The 23,423-nt window shown below is 32.5% G+C and overlaps 1 protein-coding gene across 1 annotated transcript; it reads right to left on the bottom strand.

Annotated features, from left to right (window-relative positions):
- Positions 1–6,472: 6,472 nt before the first annotated feature.
- LOC111416837 (FERM, ARHGEF and pleckstrin domain-containing protein 2-like) lies at positions 6,473–14,171 on the bottom strand. The gene is made up of 9 exons (XM_071196512.1): positions 14,109–14,171; positions 9,836–10,022; positions 9,522–9,772; positions 9,329–9,464; positions 9,261–9,275; positions 9,069–9,206; positions 8,869–9,014; positions 8,523–8,814; positions 6,473–6,612 (listed from the first exon to the last, which is right to left on the bottom strand). The coding sequence occupies exons 1-9, from the start codon at positions 14,169–14,171 to the stop codon at positions 6,473–6,475; spliced, it is 1,368 nt and encodes a 455-aa protein (XP_071052613.1).
- Between the last annotated feature and the right edge of the window lie 9,252 nt (positions 14,172–23,423).

The raw sequence follows: 23,423 nt of genomic DNA, 5'->3' as shown, positions 1-23,423 counted from the left end.
CCTCTAGGCCTTGCCGTTTTCGAGATACAGCCGCTCCGTACCTTAACGGGACATCCTGTGCAAAAGGAGGCAGCTTCAAGTGCCTTATCACTGAAAACAGTTTCTTCACTCAAGTTGATGTAGGGGAACCTCAGAGGACACCTCAAAATCCTCAAGGACCCATGTCTAAATCACCTGATTAAAATTAAAACGGACCTTATACCGACAGAATACAATTTCAGCCAGCCGTATAAGGTCATATTTAGAAGCAGGGATGATTGGGTGAGTCTCAACTAAAAAGAGGAGCCCTAACCTGGTACACCGATGCTTCAAAGACAGTTAGATCCGGAGTAGGTATGGGCATCAGTGGACCAAATGACAAATACTGACATAAAGGTTCAAGACCTCAGGGCAACACTAAGGTTCATCAAGGACCTACATTTGCCCTAAACTTTTGGAGGGCTAAAGTTACAATAAATCTTATAGGTCGCGGTAACCAGAGGCATATATCAGCTGATATATCAGATTCTGAAAACATGGGCCATACAACTGTTGAGTGAGCACAAAGCAATCAAGCTCTGAATAAAAGGCTCCCACGTGAATTAAAACTCCCCAGGGCAGCAGACGAAATGAATGTTGTGGAACCACCAGGGAAACGACATAAAGTATCTAGAAGATGCGAATTTTGTCCTAGGAAAAGTGACAGAAAAACATTTTATAGATGTGCAAAGTGCAAAAAAGTTGTTTGTTTAGAACATTCTGTGGTACCGTGTGATGACTATAACTTGGGCATGAATTAATGAAATGAATTAGAAGGGAAAGATAAATTTCAAGGCAAATGTACATAAACAAGAGTATAGCACAATGTAACTTGGGCAATAAAGAAATAAGATCGTCTAGGCGTTGTTTATTAATAGCTATTAGCTTAACTAAAAATAGACTTTTATGTAATAGTTGATAATGCAATATCAAGTGTAGATGTCTTAATTGGGACATTGAGTAGACTGGGTTTCGAAATCGTTTGTCGTCCTCATGCCATTGATATTCATTTGAGATATAGTTTAGTTCTTAGGCATGCATCCGTGCAAAATTCAGAAATCCCAGTTATCGAACATGCAAAGGAAAACTGTTAAAAATCTTTTGGCAAAAACGCAAGAGTTAACACATTTTCAGCATGTTGATGATATTCTGCCCTTCATTGCATTGCTTATTCCTTCCATCTATGTCTTCATTGGCCTCTTTTCCTTCGGAACATATACTATGTTCCGAATTAGTACTTTTTTGGGCCAACTATTCACATGACGTGTCCATACCAGTGACCTTTTCTCTGCGCTGAAGTGTAGTTTCTATTTCTACATAGTTTTTCAATTTTACTGCGCTTTGAGAATTTTTATGGATGTTTAGAATTGCACATATGCACCTTTTTTGCACACGATTGTAACGACACCTGTATATACCATTTCCATGCCTCTCTGTACATCGATAAATACAAGATGTGTGGATAAGTCCCGGACTATTCCCTTCTCAATTACTTATTATATCTATATATGATATTTCTGCATGGAAAGCGCTTTCTTCTTTGATTTCTTTGTTATCATATTCAACCCTTTTTTTATAATTCTGCCATACAGTCTATATAGTTTTGGCATTTTCTCCTACTATTATAAAATTCCAGTTGTCTGGAATGTTTCGTCCCTCTACCAAGCATTTATTAAAAAGTATCTATCAGGGAAGTTAACCGGACAGTCGGAAAGCTTTCTTTATTTCGCTGTTTGTTATACATTCAATGTTAATGTTATCACCGTGTCTTTTAGCATATATCCCTCGTTGGAGTGAGTCGTTCATCAGAAGCCATTTTTGATATGCTATCTTTCTATAACCCATAATTCGGATTAAATCATTTAACCAAAGTAGTACACACTGCACAATGCAGCTTTTTGCATTCTATTTCTTACATTCTAGTTCTTCTTTGGTTTTTCTTTTATCTATGCCTTTCCATAGTTTATCAGTTTCATTATTATAACTAAGTAGTCGTCAGTGACGGATGTCGCACCTCGATATGCCCTTTAGTCCTCGGTTTTTATTATTTTTTTGTCTTTATATTAATTTATATAATTTATTGATCATAAGCTTTTCTTCGGTTCCACCCATGTGAATTTGTCAAACGTCATGAGTAAATTTCATATCGTCATGACTCAACTAGAAAAAAGACTCAAAAAAACCATTTGAATTAGCGTAGTTGCTTTCAGTGTTATTAAAAACAGTAGCTTAATTTACCTTAATAAATCACTTAGTGGCCAAGCTTAATCAGGTTGTAATCCGCATTATTATAAAAAAATATATAAAAGGAATGTAAAAAAATTATACTTTACAATGGATTCCCGTCGATCGATTATTGTACTTTGTTCTCTATTACATCAAGTTTATGAGTCATAGATGGGATATAAACAATTATATGGATAAAGATAACAATGAAAGGTCAATAATAATAATTGATATAAAATTTGTGAAAGAGAATTTCTGTGAAACGTGAAAGTTATTAATAGAATAACTGTCAGAGGTCTACCTTAATAAGTTTAGCTCATTTAGATTTAAATTAATCAAGGTAATGGAGTTTCTAGTCTTCGTGACTGACCGAAATGATGCGATTACCGCTGTTAGGGAAAAAAATAAAATCGGCGAGGCGACGTTAATCGAACAGGAAATGGGATTCAATCCGGACGTGAGAATTCCATTTAGATTCGAAGTTAAAATTAGCTTAAAATTTATACCAATCGATTAGGAAAAGTAAGAAAACGATATCAATATGAAACTATTCTCTTGACGGCAATAAAAGTTAGAAATAAGGTTATTGCATCGAAAATCTTAAAAGCGAATTTGTACTCTCTAATATATGCCAAGCATTCAAAGAGAAAGTATTGTAATCGTGTAAAAGTCGTAGATCTGTATCAACTTTTGTATCAATGACTTAATAGATTTACGGCAGTCCATGAATTACACCTAACGGTTTTATGTCGACAGGTCCGTACTTTACCACAAGCTTAATGTACCAAAGATTCAATTTTTGACATAAATGACGTCGTATGAATCCTATTCGGTACCTAATATTATATTAATAATTACACGAGATAACGGAAACTGAAAATCTTGCAGGTATTCTTGATTCTAAAAGTTTATATTCGCTGTACCTGTAATGTGAACTTCTCATAGGACAATGTGCTCTTAACAGTTCGCATGTCTCGAATTTGTATGGCATCGATATGACTATGACAATCAAATTTAATTTGGCAACGGGTACCACGTTGCAGAAAGTTATCGGTTGATGATACACCTCAAATTCACTAAGACTTCGTCAATAGGACGAAAAGTATGCATTCTGACGTATTCATTTAAGGAAAAATGAAATAATATTAAGATAAAAGAACAATGGCGTGATATTCCACTAAATTAATGACTAAAGCACTATAAATCTATTTCTACAACAAATTTTAAACAATTTTGTTGTTTCAAGTGTAATAACATCCCATATTCTAAAATTGCAGTGCTACCTTAACTCACCACAGGATATAATCCTGATTCAATTTGACACAGTTTGATTCAATCCGAATTAATTGTGATGAAAACTATTGTATTCAGCAACAAATTCATTGATGTTAATGAATTTGTATGCTGATAACTTCGTGTTATAATTAATAGATAGAAGTTCTATCTATCATCGGGTTGAATAATCTTAAAAGTATGTACAGTGTATTAATTAATTATCGTACCCGACGTCATCATTGCAAGTATGCAACCAATATCACAGTACTGGTATTGCAATACGCGATTTGCGTATTCAGTTATATTCAGTGTGATATTGGTTGCATACTTGCAATGATGACGTCGGGTACGATAATTACTTAACACATTGTATTCTGTTTCATACCGCATCTCGCCAAATGTGTTGTATGTTTTGTACATCAACAGGTCCCGAAAAAATATTAATCCAATGAAGCGAAAAATATTATACCTATTTAAAGCAGAAAAATTGACAATAGCTGGACACTGATGATAGTGCCCCAAAAAAATTATAAAGGTAGCCTAAAACAAAGCATTTAATTTGATTCCTGGCTCATAAAAATCAGTATGTAAATAATTGAGTTACAGCTTTTTTTGTAATAGAGTTATTTAATCATGCAAAATAGCGTGTTTTTTAAAAATGGCAAAAAAATTACTCAATTTTAAGTCATAACTTGCTGCACTTTTAGAATTTGTGGCTACTTTCATATACTTTTTGTATTTTTTGGTTAATCCGTGTATTGTCCATTCAGATTTTCCACATACCTTATAATATAAAGGTAGACATTATTTTTAACTTCCTCTGATTTCAGTCTTACGGTGGCTCTACTATCCATAAATCAATAAATTTTTTTTAGACAGCAAACATTAAGTACCATAAAAGTACTAGTGTAGCTCAAATATTTACAATTATATTTGAGCAGAAAACCTGCATGGTCCTCAAGTTTGTCAAAATTATAAAATCTATAAAATAAGAAAGAAAAAATTTCACTGTATTGCATATATGTATGCAATATTGGTTGTATATATATGTTGTATGTATATTGGTTGTAAGAACGCATTTTTAGGAAACTGCAACATTTTGCTTAATATAAATATTGAAGACCGTGATTACCATAATACAAAGAACAGTCACTTCCTTACAACTTAGGTTGAAATGCAGGCAATGCAGCTGATTCCCGCCTTAGTAAAAATTTAAAAACAAATAATGAAAAAGTGGTTGAAAGACTATTGGTCTCAAATATTGATAAAAAAAAGTTTAAAGTTTATATAATTGATGAATAATGAATGTCATTTAAAATAGCTTATAATAGGCATATTAGAAGTGCGAATAATGACACACCAAACACCGTCCATACCGTCCGGAAAGAAACCTTTTCACAGTTTACTTCCAACAATTAAAATAAATCTATAAAACTTCGTGCAACTCTCTATCCCGGGTAATCCCGGGATTTCTGGGCTACATATATTATGTAATTATAAATAAAAAGTGTTCAAGGTGTTGCTAACATTTATAATAATAATAATAATAATAATTTTATTCATGTAATATCACTAATCACATAGAAATCGTCATACAAAAAAAGAAAGATTATTTATTATAAAGATTATTTAAAAGACTAATCAAGAAGGTATTCAGACCACGAATAGTAACACTTGGCAACTAAATAGTCCTTCACCCATTTTTTAAAACTCAAAATTTTCTTACTTCTGACGTCTTCGGGTAACTTGTTGTAGAATTTGACTCCCCAATAGTCAGCATATTTTTTAGTAGTTTCGATTCTGTGTAGTGGCGGTCTCAACATTTGATAGCCAGATCAACTTATTCTAGCCATAATACAAAAAATTTCAACTAAAAAAAATCAACCATCGATAGCACTATTTTTAAAGAGATGTCGCAGAACAATCAATTTATCTATTGTTTTATCTCCTAAACGAGATCTAAATTATGTGTTGAAGAGAAGCATCGTTCCAATTCCTCACTTGTTGGTGGAATAGTTTTCAAACATTCAAAAACGAATTGAAGATTTTTATCCATACCACCGCCATTATTGAATATATCAATTTCCTGGATCATTTTCAAACTTGGCTTACAGTCAGATTTTCCGGTTCCAATATGGTTACTAACGCATTAATAAGTTCGTACTGTGAATCTACAAGAAAGGGCTCTTTTATGTCAACCATTGCTTTACGGGCGCATTTTTCTAATAATTTGAATCGCTTCAACATAACAAACAGTGTGCCTAGTCTGACAATTTAAAATTAATTTAATTTCTTTTTCGTGGTCTTCTTTTATGTAATTTTATAATATCGAATGCGTGCTTGCAGTGTCAACCGATAGATCGAGTCTTATTTCTTTCTTGAAGTGTTACTACAGAATAACCAGAAGTGACACTTTCGGTATCCCGTAAAATCTGACGCCATATTATAGCGAGTTGTCAAGGTATGCTGCTATTGGTGGTAAAAATTTGGCGGGACACCAAAGTGTCACTTCTAGCACAAAATAATTATTCTGTGCATCTACTTATTCTGTGCCTTTGGTAACTCGCGATAAGATGGCGGATTTTAAATCGAGTTCACAAAACGACGTGCCGCCAACATCAAACGAATCGACATCAGTGTCAATTCTGGTTATTCTGTGGTGTTACTAACTTAGCAAGTATAAAGATGCCAAACACAACTGTGTAGGTACTATTTTTCACTACTTCAACTGCTTTTCTTCAGAAACTCAATTGATTCTTCAACCGGTTTGATTTCTAACACTTCTTTTTCTTGCTACTCAGCATCTACATCTTCTACATCATCTTTTACCACTTCACCTTCAGGTTTTAATTCTGAAATAACTCACTCAGTAATAATTTTTACTTCATCTTCTATTTTAACATCAACAATCTCTTCAGCACTAAAAACTTTATGATCTTCTTTCTGTTTACTTTTATCTTTTTGACTTCGATTTCTTAGTTTTAGGAGACTCAATCGATTCCTCAACAGATTGAATTTCCAACACTTCTTTTTCTTGTAATTTAGCATCAATACATTCTACATCTTTGGCCAGTTCAACTTCAGGTTTTAATTCTGAATATAATTATTCTGCGCCTTTGGTAACTCGCGATAAGTTGGCAGATTTTAAATCAAGGTCATCAAACGAGGTCATCAAACGAATCGACGTCAGTGTCATTTCTAGTTATTCTGTGCTGTTACTAAGTTAGCAAGTATAAAGATATCGAACAGAACGGTGTAGGTACTGTTTTTCACTACTTCATGATTACCATCATTACCATATAATGTGCTCTGTATACTCTCCCACCAGTACGGGTCGTACGGGTTTGTCTGTGGGCAATCCACTGTCACAAATCTGTCATACTCATACAATTAGTTGCAGATGTGTTTTCTATAAGAAATTAAATAGATGCCGTATATCTGGACTACTCAAAAAGTTAAGTAATTTTGGTTCCAATAATCAGTCTGTAGTTGTCAATGAATACTTATTTGCTAGTTTGACAAATCGGCTTTTGAGAGTTCATCTCCAGTGGACTTGGTCCAATTTCAAAAACTTCCTAAGTGTGTAACATCGTATAATTGTTATTTCTAGCCTTTATCATTACATAACTAACACCTTGGATTGTGAAAAGATATTATTTGGCGATAATTTGAAGATTTTTTCTCATATTTGCGATTTCAGTGACTGTGAACGTCTGCAGGATAACTTAACCTGGTACATAATTGAAATATATATGCCTGTTTTGGTGCAAGAGTTCCGCAGTTCCGAACAGTTCTGAACCTTTCTGCGCATACATTTAATATGAAATATGTATTCGCAGAATGATTCTGAACTGTTCGGAACTACAGAACTATTGAGACAAGATAGGCCTTATGTTCCTTGTTTGGCCACTCAACAAATTGTGACCTTGGCACGATGATTCATCGCAGCCTGATTATTAACTTTTTTTAGTAGCCCGCGCTCTTATCGCAGCATTTATAACTACCCTAGTAATACAAATATAATAAGGAAGATTCCAACTTCACAAAAATTTCGTCCTTGTAATTTTTGTATTAATTTAAGTATTGTTTACCATTATTATTACTTTATTTGAACAATTTAAACTAATTGGGTTCATTGCTTATTAAAGCAGATATGTGCAGGAATAGATTTTTGTTCACTTGAAACTACACAACTTAAATAAAAATTACTTTTAAAGGAACTGAAGTGTCTATCTTATCATAGTTGCGGTAATTTTTGTATTTCAATAAGTAAAAAGATTGTCATATAGCATTTACAATTAATGACAGTAGATGTTAAAAAGCTTCATTGAAGTCGCTAAAAACTTTTTATTAATCAATACAATAAAAGTGGAAAAAACGAGATTAAGAAAAGAATTATAATTTATTAATTAATTAGTGATGTGCAAAATTATTTTTTGACAAATAAACCAATATCAACTATAATAATTAAAAATAAATTACAGAAAAAACATTATTAAAAAATTTTTGTAAATGCAATAAAAGTACAATTATTTAAAAAGATTAAGTAAAAACCTACCAATGAAATTAGCTGCCAAAATTACAAAATAACACAGTTTAAAACGTTAAAAGGTCGCATAGAAAAAATACAATGTATAAAATATATTTACAGGATTTACATAGTCATTTTAAAATTTCGTTTTAATTCCATTAAAATTCTAAGGCACTTTTTCCCTACGTTAATTAATTTTATCTTGCGACAAAAATTGGAATGGCATCAAAGTATTACGTAAATGCAATTAATTTCCATGAATACTTATTTTAACAATCAACTTTAAAAACCCACTAAAACATCTTTTTTAATATTTTTTTAACGAATACTTGAGCAGAATAAATCTATAAAAATACTGCATAACTAACTCTTATCAACTTATTTTTATCTTTTGTTTATTTGGCAAAAATTTATTTTTCTGGAGACGTTTCAATACTGTTCTCATTAATTTGTTGTTTTTTCTTCGATTTACTTTGCGTCGCAGATCCAATAACTTCCATCCATCGATTATAAGTGTATTCAGACTCGGCGCGGAAGAAATAAATATGATTTTTGTACTGCAATTTAAATACAAAATCTTTTCCAATAGCGTCTTCAGCTGTTGGAGCGCTAACGTTATAACCTAACAATGGTAAGGAAGCCAATGGAGAATCATCTGTACTACATTTGTAGAAGAAAAGACAAAATGATGTGAAGACCACCCAAAGTTTTTGCCAACCATTACTGCTTTTAAACTTACGTAATAAATACCCTGATAATTGATTCTAAAAAAATATTAAAAAACAATATACCAATTTTAGTTAATAAAAAATATTTACTTCTACAGCAAGTAGTTGATCTTTCATTGAAATACTTGTATTTCTATGCCAACAAACATGGACAGTTGTATTACTTCTTTGTGCTGTTGGTTTCGTTTGAGTTGCCACATCTGTACCACATTGATCAACAATTTCATCTGACGAACCTTAAAAAAATTACAAATAAAAATAAATACAAAAACTAAACAATCAAGACTTACTACAACTTTTTAAGCTTAAATAAGTAATTTTGGTATCTGTTTTATCTCTAGCTTGTTGTATAGCGGCTTGCAAATCTTTCTTCCATTTTTCTTTTTCTTCAGCGGAATTTGCTGCAACCGTCATTTGACGATTACCACCTAGAAAAGAAGTAAAAATACATAAAAAAAGTTAAAAATAAATTATCAACTCACAATCCTTTGGAAGACCTACTTTAAATAATTAATTTTTATTTAATATTTTTAATGTTATTTTAACTTACCATAAATAATAAGTCCATAATTAGAAAGTTCACCTTCTGGTTCTTCAATCATGACCCCTCTTAAAGGCATATGACCGTGAACTTTAAATTGAAGAGTAGCTTGGGATCGAGAAGTATAAAGAAGAATATCCGAAAACTGTTTATTGAGAAAAATAATTATTTTTTGATGTATTTTGAACGAAATTTTAATTACCAAAAAGAACATTCTCTGTTGATATCCCTTTTTCGAATGTTTCAATAAACACCCATGCCTCAAAAACTTCCTACCAGGTTGATATAAATTATCAAACCCAATTATATCCCGTTGCAATTCGCACAATGTCGCTAAATTTTCAGAATGTTCCAACGTTTCCATAACCGGTTGAATTAAATCTTTCAGTGTATCACTTGTTGTGAGCGAATCAGCTCGATCTGGATGATTTGGACCATAATGTTTAAGTAATCCTAATGAATATAGAATCAAAATATTGTAAATATTGTAATGTTATAGTATAAAAATATACATACGTTGAAGTAAAGCGTGATATTGAAGTAATCGATGTAAAGGTTTTAATACAAATGTTGTTAATGGAAGATAACAAACTTTTTGAGTTTCAAAGTCGCGGTAAAGTTGTTCGAAACGATTATTTTGGCGGAAGGAAGCGTCCAGTTTTTCTAATACCAAAACATGGCCATCTAAATACTCTTCGTAGATCTATTTAATTAAAAACATTCTGTAGTGATTTGAATAGAAATACTTAAAATAATTACATATCAAGACTGTCAACTTTCAAATAATTACTTCCTTTGATCAAATCCTGACACAAGTTTAATTTAAAGAATCTCCAGCATAAGGAAAAAAATTGTGCGACAATTGTTTATCATGAATTATATTATTAATGAAGTAGGAAATGAAAAATCAAGCAATGAAGGGGACACAAAGTGGGCATGATTAAAATGGGACAACAAGGAAAAAGAAAAGAGTGACCGATAGAATTTAAAATTGATACAGAAACAGGTCGATGTATTGCAAGGACAAGAGTTCACTAAACGGATAATACCAGAAATTAAAAAAAAAAAAACGGTACGTAGTACGTAGTACTAGTGTAGTAAGAGCTAATGCTGGGAAAATGTATTATTATTATTTTATTATCTCCATATGATTTAAAGTAATTGTTAAAAAGAATTGTAATAAAATAAATAAAACATAAACAATGCTAGGGTTGGTTAGAGAGATGTAGTAAAGCTAGTTTGTGTAACACAATAGATAGATCCTATGTGGCTTAAAAGATTAGGTACAATTAAGATGAAACATGTATCCAAAATTAATGCGGATGTTCCATAAGTAGCATTAAGAATAAGTAAATCTTTGAAGAACAAGCTAGATGAGCTGTGTGGAAGAGGAATTATACACTAAATTTAAAAAAGGGACATTTCCAAAAAGTTGTTGAAATATCTGATCATACAATTGGACTATGCGTAAATCGTGCATAGCTACGTCATTTCATAAAATTCCAGTAGATATATCATAAATTATGTTCCACATTCATGTATTTTTTTTTAAGTATTAACATTTTAAAATGATTAACGTTTTTAAAATTGAAGAGCAAGGCGAAAAGTTCCAAGACAATCCAAGGTCACAAAAATTGACATAAAGCAAATTATAAAAACAGTAACAATGAGGAGCTCATTCCAATAGTAAAAATATTTTTAAAAAATTAAGATGTTAACAGTGCACTAATAGTGTATAGACCAGCAAAATTCAAGACATATTGAATTATCTGAAAAAATGTAAATACTCACCGGAATAAACAAGGCGACATTTATCAGTAAATTAATTTATATTTAGCATTATTATGGGCAAAGTAGTCGAAAAACGAACTAAAGTAGCAGTTTATAAAATGGGTAATATTTATTTCAATTTTGCTATACAGACGACGCGGTACTCATTCCTGAATCTGAACACAAGTTTATTATTATTTTACAACAATGCAATTTAAATTGCATCTTTCGGCACTTCCGTTGAATAACTATAAACCAGGGTATAATATTTTGGTTTGATTTTAAAAACAGCAGTTAGCCGATAACGTAGTAACCTGCCATCGCCATGGATTTTAAGATGGAGTTCAGCAAGGTTTATATACAGGCTGTCCCGCAACGATTGTACAATACTGCATCAGCGTATTCTCTGATCGAAAACAGACAAGAAAAGTCTAATAAACATAGGTCCGAAAATGGACCAATTTCGAGATATTCAAAGTTTTAGTTTCATAAGCTGACCTATTGTAAACATCATTAATTCTAACGATTTAGATGCAGTAATTATATGATTACCATGGTTACGATGGTTAAGATAAAGTTTAATAAATAATAAGATAATATTAAGTTAATTAATACAGTTCATTAATAATTTAACAAAACAAGTAACAAAGATTGTCGAAGAAAATCGTTCAACCAGCATAAAAACAACGAATATTTAACAAATTGGAAAAGATTCATGTCATAATAAATGTTCAATATGCGCACCATTTACTTAACAAACTTACACAAACGGATACGTTTTCTAAATGAACTTCTAATGCCTTCAAAGATACCAGGAATTTGTTTTACTGTGTCAAATGCGTTACTAATTTTATTCTTCAAATCCTGCACATTTTGAACGTCTTCAGAATAAACAATTTGTTTTAAATGTCCCGAAAACCAAAAATCTAACGGATTTAAATCTGGTGAACGAAGTGGCCACAATCCACTTATTGCCAAATCTGTTATTTAAGTATGCTCGAGTAGCGCGTGCATAATGTGCTGGTGCTCCATCGTGCATAAAGTAGCAATCTTCTAGAATTTGTTGAGGTAATTCATCAAATGCCTCTGTAAGGTCATTTTGTAAAAAATGTATGTAGGCATCGGCTGTCAATCTCTTTGGAAGGAAAAATGGACCTAATAACTGATCACCTATAACTCCAGCCCATACATTAACACTGAATCGCCACTTATGATGAGTTTCTAGTATTGCATGGGGATTTTCATCGCTCCAAACGTGCGCATTATGAATATTAAAAATTCCACTTTGAGTAAATGTTGCTTCATCCGTAAATATGTTTATGGGAAAGTCGACGTTTACTACCTTTTCCTGTATGGCCCACCTACAAAAAATCTCTCTTTTTTCGCCATCATTTTTTGTTAGAGCTTGAACGGTGTTGTAATGATAAGGATAAAGCAACTGCTCCCTTAAAATGCGGTGAACGGTTGTTTTGTTAATGTTTTCTTGTGCAGAAATTCTTCTAATGCTGGTTGAGGCATTTTCATCGACTCTTCTCAAAACTGCTTCTTCTAATTCCACCGGCCTTGTGTAATGTCTCTCCGTGAAATGGCTGTGGGTTACGCTTCCCCTTTCTTTTAATCTGAGAAATAGTTTGCTAAAGGTGTGACTATTAGGCAATCGTCTGTTCGAGAACCTTTGAGCGTAATGACGAGTTGCTAACGACGCATTTCCATCAGCTAGTCCGTAACAATACACCATATCCGCCATCTCTTCCTTGGAGTAATTAATAGGAGCCATACTTAATAGTTTTATTAAATTAAATAGTAAAATAATAATTTTGTGAAGTATTATTATTTTTTTTTGATTAGACAACTTATCGTAATCATAGTAACGACTTAATTATTATAAAAACAAATTTAAATTCATGATGTTAACAATATCAACTTATGAAACTAAATCTTTGAATATCTCGAAAATGGTCCATTTTCGGACCTATGTTTATTAGGCTTTTTTTGTTTATTTTTGATCATAGAATACGCTGATGCAGTTTTGTACAATCGTTGCGGGACACCTGTATAAAAGGTTGTCTAGGTTCGTACGCAACCATACTGCGCATTACGTCACACGTGGAAAATAATACCGCCAAGCAATTCGAATTAAACAAATGCATGGTGCACCACATGGCCATGAGGTTGCGTGCGCAATCCGTGATCGCTTACGTCACGAAACACTCCTGCTCTTGCCCCTTGCCCACAAACTAAAATCAAAGTATTGCAGCATAGGAACTTAGACAACCTTTAATATAAAAACCTTGGGAGTTCAGTACATATTCACACCTATCCTCCCCAGTCTATAACATTATCCTTAAACTCATACTGTTACTTAATTTTCGTCGATAAAACCTTCTTTAATATGTAAAACACATGAATGAGGTCGCTATCTCGTGATCACTGACTCGTGATCTCGTAATCATGACGTGAATCACGTCATGATTTAAAATTACCATTTCTAGAAAGTCACACTAACGTTATTAAAAAGTAACGGTTTCGCCCAACACTATACTTTTTCAAGTTCAAATTGGCATTAATCAAATTCAAAATGACGTTAAACAAAACCAATTTGACAACTGTCATAGTCAAATTGGCATTAACTAAAATTAATCAAAATCAAAACGATATTAATCAATATCAAATTGACATTCAATAATTTAACAAGACAATCTTTGAATCGTTATTAATGTTTTAAACATATAATTTTATACTTGGTAATAAACAATATTGTTAACCCAAAAGGTGACATTCTCCATGTTTAAAATAGAGGTGATTCCTGCTATAAACCTGTTACAGTTAGTTACATTAATTTCGGGAATATTGTTTGTAATTATAGTTTCTAATGTTCGAATTCTGTACTCTGTTAGAGACAAATTTTCTCGGTCATTTCCTTCCAAAATATTTATAACTGCATTCGCCACATCTGCCTTTACACCTGCTTTCAAAATTAACCAAGCGCGTTCAATTGGGTTTAGCTGTAAGCACTTACAAATTTATGATGAAGGAATTCTTGTACTTCAACACCACAATGACAAGGAGCATTATCAATCATTATCAATGGCTAAAGCCAATGAACATTAGCTATCTTGAGCTCTCTTTAAGCATTGCCTAACAAACTCATTATCTTTTAAATGACCCCTTTCTTAATTCTTAATCCCAAGATACTGGTACATCCAATAAGATGAACATTTGCTCCCCGGTTACTTGCAGCAATGAAACTACAATGACTTCCCTTTTTTGAACGACCTTGACTTTGCTAGATAAAGAAATTAAAGTTTGTTTCATCTAAATAGATTATGGGCATGTTTTCACTTTGAAGCTCAACCAAATTTCTTATGTGTTGAGATGTTTTTATTTTCACTTCGACGGTGTTGGTTCTTACCGGTTCAAAACGTGTTTAGTTTAATGTAAATATGAAGCCAACAAGGTGTTATCGAATACGCTCTTTGCTTACATTAAGCTGAAACTCATTTCGTAATGTTTCTTGCAACTGCTTAAGTATGATTTTAGGATTTTCTTCAACTTTAAGTTCAATTTTTATTTTATGTTTTCCTTCTTTTGTGTTTTCTTCTTGATTTTTTACCCATCTCAACTGTTCTTTTTGCAACACCAAGAATTTCAGCTAAATTGCACCAGACGCAATTCATATTAGGTTCGTTCCAACCGCACAAATTTGACTCGTAGTGTACGCGTACACGACTAGTACAGGACTTTTTTCTGCGCATGTTCGTCCGTGGACACGTTCGTGTACGCGTACATTTCGCCAACGCTGTTGGAACGGTTTTCAATTTCTATGTACATTTTATATCCAACCCTGCCGATAGTTAGCGCTGCAACCACAATTTACCATTTCAAACGAAATCCATTTAATCATTTTTTTAACAATAATGAACTAAAGTAGCATTAATTACAAATGTAAAAAAAGCGTAATAACCCTTACTAAAAAAATAAAATAAAAATATGCATGTTTTTTCACTTTTTTGATTAAGTTGTCTATGAAACTTATCATAAAACATACATATAAAATAAAAGTTCTTAAAAATTTGTTAAACAAAACACCAGAAACATGTAAAAGAGTAGAGAATAATCCAAATCCAAATGTACAGGTGTTCAAATTTCGATGGGTTTGCAGGGTATCTCAGTTATTATGAAAGATAGAAAGTTGCGGCTTTCACGAACCTGAACTACTAGTTTTGTGAAACTTACAATGGCGCAAACCAAATTTTCATAGCCTTCTTCGTTTTGGATGAGTGTTTGATATTTACGATTTTCAGACACCTCCTGTATCTTGGCTATCCGGAAACTTAGTAGAAAAGTAAAAACGGGTTCTACTAGATTTTTTCACGTGGAATCCAATGGTGCACGTAGAATTTTTCTAGCCATCACGGTTTTTGAATTATAAACACAACTCAAATACTGAATACTCAACTTCTAAAATACTTAACTCTTCATAACTCAAAAACCGTGATGACTAGAAAAATTCTACGTGCACCATTGGATTATACACCATACGTGAAGAAATCTATTAGAACCTGTTTTTACGTTTCCGGATAGCCGAGATACAGGGGTGTCTGAAAATCGTAAATTTTGAAACACTCCCTGTATATCAAAAACGAAGAGGGATATGAAAATTTGGTTTGCGTCATTGTAAATTTCACAAAAAAGTAGTTCAGGTTCGCGAAAGCCGCAACTTTCCAACTTTCATAATAACTGAGACACCCTGCAAACCCATCGAAATTTGGACACCCTGTACAGGGTCTGTCACGACGAGCTGAGTCTATATGTATATGGCAAACTACCTGCACTATTTTTGTGAAAATTTGCATACGGGTTTACCCGAAGTGCTCGTTTCAGCTAAAATATTTTCAGATTTCTCCAACTTCCGGTTATACCGGAAATGGACCCTAACTTCGTTATTTTAACAACTTTTATTGAATTTTCGAGATCCCCGCCAAATTTTAATACAATTTGATATAAGTCATCATATGTTTTTCATGTCATTTTTCAATCATTTCAGTCTTTTCGAAAATTTTGGCAGATGCAACCCTTCACAATAAATATAATTTTTCGAAATTACACTCGAGTCCGGCCAAATATTCTCAAAGTTTGCACAGAGACGACCCACAGCTTACATAATACTTGAAAAGCAACCCCAAATTGGGGTTGCCATTTAAAACGATGAAATTTTCGACTTTTCGAGATAGGGAAATTCGGGGAAATTTCTGACCACTCTGTATAATTTTTTAAAAAACTTTTATAGGGTTATGTAACCTATGGGTCCTCTCTGTGGAAACCCTGAGAATATTTGGCCGGACTCCTGTAATTTCGAAAAATTACTTTTATTATGAAGGGTTGCATCTGCCATAATTTTCGAAAAAACTGAAATAATTCATAAATCAAATTATATTAAAATTTAGTGTGGATCTCAAAAATTCTATAATAATTGGTACATTCCATTTAAAATAACGAAGTTGTGTCCATTTCCGGTATAACCGGAACTTGGAGAAAACTGAAAATATTTTAGCTGAAACGAGCACCTCGGATAAACACTATATACAAATTTTCAGAAAAATAGTGCCAGTAGTTTGCCACATAGATATAGACTCAGCTCGTCGTGACAGACACGCTTGATGGTAAAGATACCCATAAGAGATACAAACAGACCGGCTGCACAATTGGAAATGAGTTATGCGTTGTTATGCGCAAGCGCTAAAGAACGTGACAAACCGTACATCGTCGAAAAAAGGTACGCATTTGTCTTGTTTCGGACGCGTACATGAACGCGTCCGACGGTCGTTGGAACTCATGACAACTTGTCGCCAACCAGTCCGCGGCACGTCCACGGGTCGGATGGAACAGCACTTTTCAACTGCGCAGGCTGGTGACTGTCAATTGGCAGTCAAAAGTGCGGTTGGAACGAACCTATTGTAAATGACACAAATGGCGTTTTACGTTTGCTACTTCCTTTTTCTTAATATAAATAAGGCATGTTGTACACTCGTGATCTTTTTAAATGAAAATTAAAGAAGGATGGCTAGCTCGGAGTCGGGGACGGTCGGGATGGTTTACTTTGAAACCCGGCGCAAGGCTAAGGGGCCGGAGTAATCATGACGGCCAAACCAGGTAGAGAAGAAGTCTCGCCCCGGGTCTCAAAATAAACCAACCCGAGCGTCCCCGACTCCGAGCTAGCCATCCTTCTTTACTTTTCATTTAAAAAGATCACGAGTGTACATAGTTTGTTAACAGTGACAATTTGTAATCGATTAATATCATTTTGATTTTGATAAATGCCAATTTAATTATGACAGTCGCCAAATTGGTTTTGTTTAATTCCATTTTGAGTTTGATTAGTGCCAATTTGAACTTGAAATGGTATAGATGTCACATTGATTAGCACACATCCTCCATTTAATAGAAACTATTCAAAATAAATTCATTAGGTATCTCTACTACAAAAAATTCCGTGTTTTCATCGGTTTTAGATCGTACGAATTTGCACGCAAATTATTTAAGATCACCAGGTTGTCTCTCAGAAGAAAAATTATATCACTCTGTTTTCTACATAAAATGTTGAATAATAGTATAAATGCTCCATTAATATTAGAAAATATTGGTTTCTATGCGCCTGCATATTGTGCTAGGCTAAAGAATCTTTTCTATATTCCTCGGTTTTCTACTGAACTGAGACGAAATTCTCCTCTTATTAGAATCCTTTCATTGTACAATACACTGTCGGCTTCTTCCTTCATACCTCTGTTTGGCATTGGTATTAGATCGTTTAAACAACATTTGACACCTTTGATAAGTGCTGCAGCCACCCAGTAGCCAAACTTGATTTTTGTCATTGAATTCTGTAATTTGTGATGTAATTCTGTTCATTTTTTAAAGTTTTGGTTCAACATATCCACCGCGCGTTCTGTGATGGGTTAATTAACATTTATGCTTGATCTTGGAGCTTGTTTTTATTGGTTATATTATGTACTAGTAGACTTAAGTTCTGAAATTTGTAATTAGGGGCAACCCTGTAATTTCGGAAGTAAAATAAAATAAATAAATAATATAAGAAATGCAGATAAAGTAGAGAATCAACAGATATCAATAAATAAGTCCAAAAAGGAAAAGACCAAGTTTGATAATGTGGAAGTAGAAAACAAAATAAAGGAAAAAAAGGAATGTTGTATGTAGTGTCAGATTATATATTTTATAAATTGTAATATGTATTCTTAGTTTATTTCGGTACCCTATGAGTTGATATAGCCAACCGGGTGTACCAGATTAAGTAGGAATAAGACAACATAACGTACATCTTATGTAAGGTTTAATTTAATCTTTAAAGAAAAAATATTATTATAATTTCGAAGTCTTTCACGACTGGTTTTATTTATTACGCCACTCTTGAACTTATTTTCTGAAGGTTGTAATAAGGCATATGAAAAGTCAAACACACGAAACTTAGTTTTACTTCTAAAAAAATATTTTTGGCATAAATAACCTGGAGATTGCAAACCTCGTCCTCTGTTATAATTCGTTAAAAATAAAGATGACAGTCTTGATATACTAATTAAACTTACCGGAATTAAAGGTGGAAGATGTGTTAATAAAACATCAGCTATACAACAAGAAGAAGCTTTAGGACCACCACGTCCATCCCAATTAAGTAAACGTTGTTCTAAATCACCAAGTAATAATCCATGAGCTTGAGCAAGAGGTGATATTAAACTGAGTAAAATATTGCATTCTTCAATTTCTTCTTTGCTTACTTCTTCTTTAAACCACTAAACACCAAAAGTTAACCGGATTAATTAAATTTATTAATTAATAAAAATCATTAAAACTTACGATATCAATAACTTCCAAATCTTTCTTATACGTAATTTCGGTCATTAAAATTTCTTTCGCAATATAATAAGTTTTATCAACTAAGATTTTCGGTTTTCGTTTTCCTTCACCTTCAATATCGGCAATAATCGTCGTTGTGTTCGGTGATAAATTCGCGTTAATACTATTCAAGTATTCTTCGTTAACTTGATTTTTAATCGGACTAAGATTTTGATCGGTTGTAAAGCTTCCGTGCGTAGAATTCATTGTGTCGTTTATTTTCCCATTGATTACTTTCGGCGTGGAAGTTGTATAAAAAGAATTGTTGTTTTCCGATATAACGGTATTATTCATCGTTGAATTCGATTTGGATTTCTTCTCATCTGAAAAATGGATTATAAGATTTTTGTAATGGTTTTTTTTTATAAATTAAGATAAGAGAGAAATGCATTCGATTACAAAATTAATAAAATAAATACATAATAGGAATAATAAAATACAACGAATAATAAGGAAATTACAGATAACGTTGCGTGCAAACTGAATCGAAATTTGGGAGCTCTAAAGGTTTCATTCCGAACACGACATAATTAAAGGGTAACGTTGAAAAAGCTCACCTTTAGCATCCGTAATATTTTTTTTATATTAATATAAGTTTAGGATTTATTTTTTTTTAATTATTGGATATATTACCGGCAGAATATAGAGTATAAGTATTCAAAATTTTTATGTCAAATCATGGCATTTTGGACAGTACAGTAATACCTTGATAAAACCTACGTTTCTAGGTCTAGTGTTAGTTCTAGTTTTATATCGAGGTTTTACTGTAATTAGAATATGATTATTAATTAAAATAATGAAGTAAATAGAGGTTACGTTTTTTGCTACAAAAATAATGTCTAAGATGTTTCTAAACATTTAAACCTCAGACAAAAAGACTCAGTCCAACCTCATAATCAATTTGAAATAATGATTAATTTTATAAACTATCATAAATCTACATTCTACCAGTAACCAAATCGAATAAGTCTCGGTAACTAATACAATAAGGCAAAAATTTTCCAGTTTATTTCCAACAAAATTGATTGTTACATTTACACTTACGCTTTCTCGTTCGGAAAGTATACTATGAAGAAGAAAAACCTGGGGAAAATATAAAATATCCATTTTTCTTTTTGATTCCAACTATCGAGACAACGAAAATCAATTTATATCGATAGGCCTTACTGCGTTCGTTGAATAATAAAAATTCAACCTTAAAATTTTGAAGCCACAATTGAAATAATCGATAATAATCTATATTATATAGGCCCTTTAAAAAAAATATAGAATAAATAAATAAGCGAAAAATGTTCTAAAACAAGCAACAAACTTGTCCTAAATGACAAATACACATAAAATATTTTCCATAAAAATAGAGAATTCGCAACTACGAATTTACAGAAATTGTACTTGAGTTGTCTCGCTTTCATTCATTAATTTAAATATTTATTGTAGATTATCCTGTGATCGTCCCTTAGTATTTGGCACATACGAAAAATCAGATCTTAACTTTTAATATCTTACACGCAACGTGAGAACAAGTCGATGAGCATTTTCGCTTATTATGTATATTAAAATGTAGTTTTTTTTAAATGTTATATAGAAATGACACGAAACTATATTTCTAATAATGGAAATAAATCAATGTTTTAGTTTTTGTTTAGGAGGTACGCTAGAATTACGAAATAACAAGTATACTATTTTTTTCTTCAATAGTTCTATGAATATAATGAAAACGCCACAAATAAATTTTTGGAGATAATGTAATGAATTTCGCTATACTTTTAATGTAAGTATGAATTTCTTGGTATTTTTTGTGAAATGAACTGATGTTTACAAAATATACAATGTAAAGAAATATAAAAACACAATAACTGAAATAGTAAAAGACCTGATCTAAAATACCCAATATAAGGCACTTTATAATTGATGTCCTTACCTTCATTACTTCTTCGCTACATTTTTTAATAAATTTAAAAGTTATGAAGTAATTTAGAAAATGCCAAGAAATTTCTTTCTTCTTCCAAATTAAAATTCTCATCATCCCCAAAAGTTTATCGTCGCTTCGCCACTTATCAACTAGAATCTAGGTAAAAGGTTTCAATACAAATACGCACGATATTTAATAATACCACTGTACTTAGTTTGATTTTTAGTTTTTTTTTTTAGTTCGTTGCGTCTTTAATAAACACTTACACGCCAATTATTTTGTAGTTAAACAACGAGAATCGCGGATTACAATTTATTTACAGGATTTTTTTTATTTGTTCAGTCTTCGTTTGGCTTGAGTAGTAGTATTAGTTTCCGTCAATTTTTTTGCGGATTCCGGAGTCACGCGATTGTCGATGCAAATTTTATTTAATCGTTAACAACGTAGTGATAAGGAAACTTAGAAAACTCATGATGTATGAAAAAACATCCAATTAAACTTTGTGCGTTTAAGCCTAGAATTGGACTGATCAAAAATTGTGGCAGTTTGTAGCAGAAATAAACAACGAAAACTTTATTTTTTCAGTGTTCATTGCTAAATTAACGATCAATGATTATTTAACACCGAAATAATTCATCTTCAATCACGTGACAACCAAAAAGCCGATTTTTGAAGACAATCAAGATATAGCTAGTGCATAACAATTAATAGTAATGAAAACTTCATGTATTTACATAATAAATAACGGGGATTGACGACAGCTGATAGCAAGTAACAATCGCAAAACATTTTATGTTAAAATGTGATTTTAATTGAGTATGTATTAAGTTTACAACTGAGGTGTATGTTTTTTTTTTATTTTAGTGTGTAGAAATGTTCTAAAAGTAATCTGCCACAAAAATCTCATACAGATCTTTAATCTAAATAGCTAAATATTTGCACTTTGACGTTTTTTCTGTCTCAACACTACAACGTTTACAATTTTTCATAACAATGGTTTATGGTATAGTCCGCAAAATGAAGTTGTACCAACATAATTTCTATGTTAACAGATCCACACTGTCGCAGTGAATTCTGTATTATGTAGTTTTAACTCGCTCTGGTCAAACAGTAGGGACAATATTTGATGCAGAGGAAATAGATCGAGTGTTTGCTTGTAACGATCTGGCAATGTCATTCGTTTGGTTTCTCTCTGGATAAGCCATCACGTTTATTTTATACACATTTGTTTGTCCTAGATATACAGGGTCCCGTATCTTCCGCATCAGAGCATTATACGATTGTAGGATACATTATTCTGAAGCTTTGTAATACTATAATTTAATAATAATAATTTTTATAAGAACCGCACAGGAACTGTTTAAAATTTGTCCAATACCGATTTAATAAAAGCTGTGTGTACTCACCAATAGATTCGACACGGAAAGAGAAAGAAACTTTTTCCGCTATTGAAGTGATTTTGATTGGAGGATTATAAACAGTTCATTGAAAAAATTTTATTCGAAAGATCGCTTCAGAATAATGTATCCTACAACCGTATAATACTCTGATGAGGAAGATACGGGACACGCTGTATACAACACCCCTTAACCTCCTGCATCTTCGTAGTGTAATGTTAACAAACTCTGGCGTGTTTATGTTGGCCAAATAACTTCAATCTAAAATGACAACTATACTTTTAGTGAATCTATTTGTCAATTAGTTTTAATATAGCCCTTCAACGATTAAAGACATACATTAGAACGCTACAGCTTGTGTTAGGCTTTATGAAGATAAACAACATCAACATAGAAAAAGGTGTTCGTCAAGGCGACACCATCTCTCCAAAATTATTTCATAATTTGCTCCTGTATATGTGGAAACACGTAGAATGGGACGACTTAGGCATAAACGTAAATGGCGAAAATTTGAGCCATCTACGATTTTACAAAGACTGACTTTCCGATAAAAAATTGACAAAACAACTGTGTACAAGTACCTGAGTCACGAAATACGTATAAGCTGCGAGAATCAAACCAACGAACTAGACGAATAATGTTCAAAAGCGTATTTCCGATACGTTTGTGCAGAAAGAACTTCGAGACAATGTGTACTCCCTGTTTTGATATATGGTGAAGAGACTTTAACATTGACGAAGAAAACAGTAAATAAAATTAGAATCGCACAAAGAGCAACGGAAAGATCAATGTTAGGGCTGGCTATCTATAAGTGACAAACTACCGGAACCTGAAATACGAGACAAAACAAAAATCAAGGGTACCATTGAAAGAATGATTACTTTGAAGTGGAACTGGGCAAAGTACATTGCGAGGCTAAACGATGATCCAAGACAAGATGCATTTAGGAACAGAGGTCATGATCTAACCAGATGACATTACGATTTAAGTCGTATCCACACTAACTGGATGTAAATTGCTCAGGATAGGGAGTTATGGAAGCAAACGAGGGAGGCCTACGTCCAGCAATGTGATGATGATGGTTGCCTTTCATAACCTTTTTTTGGTTAAAAATGTT

This window comes from Onthophagus taurus, chromosome 6 (genome assembly GCF_036711975.1).
Source record: "Onthophagus taurus isolate NC chromosome 6, IU_Otau_3.0, whole genome shotgun sequence".
NCBI lineage: Eukaryota > Metazoa > Arthropoda > Insecta > Coleoptera > Scarabaeidae > Onthophagus > Onthophagus taurus.
Note: the sequence above shows the minus strand (reverse complement) of the source record. Positions and strands in the feature narration are given on the sequence as shown.